We start from the raw sequence: 4,175 nt of genomic DNA on the forward strand, positions 1-4,175 counted from the left end.
GGGGGGCATCGCGCGATCTATTTGCATGAGACGCCTCCCCTTCGGCGTCTTCATGGGCACGCGGGAGGAGGACTGCGGCTGTGCACGCCGCGCTACTGCAGGGAAAGGGCGCTCTTGCGGATGTCCGACGCACATACGGCCACCGTGCCAAGCAGGGCCAGCCGGCGTTGGTGCTCGGAGTCCGACACATCCGAGTCCGAATCGGAGTCCGAATTCAAGTTGGAGATGGCCACCGGGGCGGGTTTTTTCGAGGCAGTCGCCAGGGGAGTCGAGGTCGAGGCCTTCCTGGAGCGCTTCGACGCCGGAGGAGCTGCCAGAGCACCGGCAGGCCGATCGGTGCGCTTGACAGCCGCCTCGCTGACACGGCGGCGCGCAGGGTGTCAGTCTTTCCGGCCGCCATATACATGCGTGTGCTTGGGTGAGAGAGCAGCCAGTGTGTCGATCTGGACGCACCAATATGGCGGAGAGGCATCCTCACGAGCCAGGAGCTGGAAGCCACACAGCACTGGGCCGAGAGAGTGGAACCCAGCGGACAAGATCCCGACGGAGGGGGAGAGGGGGGGGGGAAGGGGGGGGGGGCATAGCCGCGTTAGTGGGGCAAAAAAGGAAAGGCACGGGGCGCGGAGAGCGGGCAGGCATAGCTGGTCGCCATGTCGCGCAGGGAGGCGCACCGGGCGGGCAGGCCGGAGCGGCCGGCAGCACACGGCCGGCCTCGAACGCAACGCGCGACTCACCAAACACCTGGTCCATCAGGTGCAGATAGCGCTTGCTCAGGTGGCGCTTCATCTCGCGCTCCTCATGCAGAGACATGTTATCGCGATTGGGCCGCCGACTTGATCCCGAGTGGCTGGCCTCGGCGTCCGCGCCATCCAGCGCATCGCCCCCCTCGGCCCCGTAGATGGCCTGCCGAATGGATGGCTTGGCGCGCAGCCGGGCGAGGGCGGCCGCATCCCGGGGGCCATTGCGCTGCCCGGGAGTAACTGCGCTGCCTCGCGATGGGGCCGCCAGGTAGAAGACGATCTTGTCCCGAAAGATGCGCACTCGATCCCCCTCATTCAGGGTGATCGGATGCTCGCAAGTGTGTGCGACGACGGCCAGCCCCGAGGCCGCCGGCGATTCGGGCGGACTGGCCGGGCTGGCAGCCGACGCGGCTGGCGTGGCTGGGCTGGTGATGGAGGGCGTCGGGCGCGGTGACGCAGGAGTGGCAGCCGCGACTGGCAGTCCCAAGGATGCAGACGCCTCGTTGGCAATCTGGCTCAGCTGCTGCCGGAGAAGATCATCCGAGTCAGAGTCGCTGTCAGAGTCGCTGTCGAGGGGACGCCGGGCGGGCGGCATGGTGGTGTGCTTTCGTCGGCTGGTCTATGCCTGTGTCTTTTTTTCTTTCGCGATATGCGTGTTTGTGCGATTGTACTTGCGACCAACGGCGAGGAGGATGGCTGGAGGCAAAGACACAAGAGAGGGGGGAGGGGGGCAAGAGGGGGAGGGAGAGAGAGAGAGAGAGAGAGAGAGGGAGAGAGGGGAAGGGGGACAGGACGCAGGCGAGCGGGTCTTGCCTGCCCCCCCCCTGGCTGAACCCCACCTCGTGCCCCGGGCCCAAAAACAAGACCCAGCGTCGCGGCCTCCAAGGAACTCTCAGGGAGCCCGTGGTGGGCGTCGATCCGCCCGGCGAATTGCCACCGAATGCCGTGAATCAGGTCACGTGCATGCGGGTGCAGCATGGCCAGCCCCGGGCAAGCACATCCCAACTGCCTGCGCCCGCGCGCGGGCGCCCCCGCCCAGGCGCTTGCACCTGGTCCCGCTTCCCCCCGCCCCCCCCCACCACGCCCCTTCCAGCCTCGCGGGCTGACAGGCCCGAAAAGCGACAAGTGGTACCTGCCCTCCCATGCGGAGTCTCGGACTCCGAGGAGACACCGAAATCCACTCCCCCCCCCCCTCCCTATTCCTCGTCTCTCCGCCCATCGATTCTTGCCTGATCCCCACCCAGCACTCCTCCCCCCCCCCGGTTCATCTCCCTTCATCCCTCCCCACCACCCGGCCCATCCCCAGATCTCTCGGCTCCCAGGATCCGCGCATAGTCCGCCCGACGCGCGTGCACGAAACCATGTCGTCCGTGATCCTCCTCAAGGAGAAGTGCGTTCCATTTGGTCTCCCCTTTTTGCGGCAGCCCGTCTTCCCGGACGTTCGCTGACCCATGCCCGCTTCTCGTTCCATCTCCCTCCCCCTCCCCTTCTTTCTTCCCCGCAGCTTCAAGCCTTCCAAGCGGATCGAAAACTTTTACGATGGCGGCTCCATCGCCATGTCGGCTGACGGCCAGTTCCTCCTGTGCGAGGGTGGATCTGGTGCTGAGGACATGGAGGGGTCTGATGTGACTCTTGGTGGCGCGCGTCTCGTCAACATGGAGACCGGCGCCATCGTCAGCTCCCTCAGTGGTGTATGTACCCCCCTTCCCCCCGCCCCCCCCCCACCCCCATGTGTGCTTGCCCGCATCTGGCATTTGCTCCCTGCCCTTTGGCCAATCCGCTCGGCGGATTTCTCACATCTCCGTCACTGCTTTCTCCTTTGCAGGACTCCCAAGCCATCACCTCGCTGTTGTTGCGCGACACCGCCGCCGGCCCGGCCGCTGAGGCCATTCTGGCCAGCCGGAGCCTGCAGATCCGCATTGTGGACACCGCGTCTGGCCGCGTGGTTCGGTCCTTCAAGGCTCATGATGTCCCAGCTGTGACGATGATCTTGGACCGTTCGAACAGCCTCCTGGCCACCGGCTTCTCCGATGGCACGGTCCGCGTTTGGGACCTCGAGCGTGGCTTCATCACGCACCACTTCCGCGCCCACCGCGGTCCGGTGACCTCATTGCTGTTTGTGCGCGAGGGCAGCGCCGCCACTTCTCGCTCGGTTGCCCAGGCCGCCAGCCTCAAGGGCGATCTCAAGTCGGGCGAGCTCGATGGGTACGCTTACGCTTTGGATGTTCTCCCTCCGTCCTTTCCCCTTCTCCCCTCTTTCGGATTCCATCTCTTCCCTCCCCCCGCCCCCTCCCTCTCTCCCCCCCTCTCTCCCTCTCTCTTTCATCCATGCTCCCTTCCTGCCCTCCGCTGTTGACTCTTTCCTTCTTGCTTCCCCCCTTCCCCACAACCCCATTCACCAGTTGGGTCCTCGCTTCCGGCGGTGATGATGGTGTCATCTGCCTTTGGGACCTGGAGTCCCGTGCCCTTGTGTCCTCCCTGCAGAGCCATGTCAGTGCGGTGTCGGCCCTGAGTGTGGCCGCCGATGGGTCACGTCTTCTGTCGGCCTCTCGCGACAAGGTCGTTTGTCTTTGGGATGTGTCCCTGGCTCTGGCGGAGGGTCGCGCTCGGAGTGCCGGTTCCCGGGCGTCCACCGCCTCGGCCAAGGTCCTGCTCCAGACAATTCCCGTGCTCGAGGTGCGCATCGCTCCGACCGGACCTCCTGGCCCTTTCCTTTGCGCCCTCCTCACCACTCATTTCATCCCTTCGCTCTCCCCCCCCCCCCCCCCCCCTCCCTTCTTCCCCCCTCCCCCCCCCCCCCACAACCCCCCTGCTGAGCCCGGCCGACGTGCCGGTCGGTTGTGCTGCCGATCTGCCCTCGGGTCATATCCTTTTCTTCACGGCCGGCGACCGAGGAACCGTGCGCGTGTGGAACGCCAACACCGGTGCTTGCATCGGCGAGTCTTCCAAGGACTCCCCAAACCAGGCCTTCCACTGTGCCTTGTATGTGCCGTGTCTTCGTCATTCTTCACCGTCGGTTCTTTGCCTGCCTCCTGTCTCCTTCCGATCCTTACCCTGCCTTCTCCGACTCCCCCCCCCCCCCCCCCCCCCCCCCCCCCCCTCCCCCCCCCCCCCCCCCCCCCCCCCCCCCCCCCCCCCGACTCAGCCTCTCGGCGGATAAGCGTCACGTCATCGGTGTCACCATCGACCGGACGCTGCTCTTCTACTCTCTGGAGTCCCCGACGCTTGCCCGGTCGCGACAGCTGGTCGGCAGCAACGACGCAGTCATTGACCTGGCCTACGGTGGCCCGGAGGAGGAACTCATTGTCGCTGCCACCACCAGCGAGCAGGCATGTCCCCCTCCTCTCCGCCCCTCCCCCTTTCCCCTCCTTCTGAGGCATCTGGCCCTGGCCCCGGTCGCGGACTAACACCTCCTCTCCCGATCTCTCTCTCCCG

General features: G+C 66.1%; 2 protein-coding genes across 2 annotated transcripts in view; one reads left to right on the plus strand and one right to left on the minus strand.

The window, feature by feature from the left end:
- Window positions 1-4: 4 nt before the first annotated feature.
- H696_01108 (hypothetical protein) lies at window positions 5-1,498 on the minus strand. Its single transcript, XM_009494987.1, has 3 exons — window positions 672-1,498; window positions 454-505; window positions 5-357 (listed from the first exon to the last, which is right to left on the minus strand). The coding sequence occupies exons 1-3, from the start codon at window positions 1,333-1,335 to the stop codon at window positions 93-95; spliced, it is 981 nt and encodes a 326-aa protein (XP_009493262.1). The 5' UTR covers window positions 1,336-1,498; the 3' UTR covers window positions 5-92.
- A 603-nt stretch (window positions 1,499-2,101) lies between these two features.
- Window positions 2,102-4,175, plus strand: part of H696_01109 (hypothetical protein) — a gene marked incomplete at both ends in the record, with an annotated part of 4,434 nt that continues 2,360 nt past the window's right edge. The window contains 6 exons of the mRNA XM_009494988.1: window positions 2,102-2,130; window positions 2,245-2,431; window positions 2,566-2,945; window positions 3,143-3,367; window positions 3,558-3,722; window positions 3,886-4,045. Coding sequence (XP_009493263.1) covers window positions 2,102-2,130; window positions 2,245-2,431; window positions 2,566-2,945; window positions 3,143-3,367; window positions 3,558-3,722; window positions 3,886-4,045 — 1,146 coding nt within the window. The remainder of the gene's footprint in view (window positions 2,131-2,244; window positions 2,432-2,565; window positions 2,946-3,142; window positions 3,368-3,557; window positions 3,723-3,885; window positions 4,046-4,175) is intronic.

The sequence above is a fragment of the Fonticula alba genome (assembly GCF_000388065.1).
Source record: "Fonticula alba strain ATCC 38817 unplaced genomic scaffold supercont2.2, whole genome shotgun sequence".
Lineage (NCBI taxonomy): Eukaryota > Rotosphaerida > Fonticulaceae > Fonticula > Fonticula alba.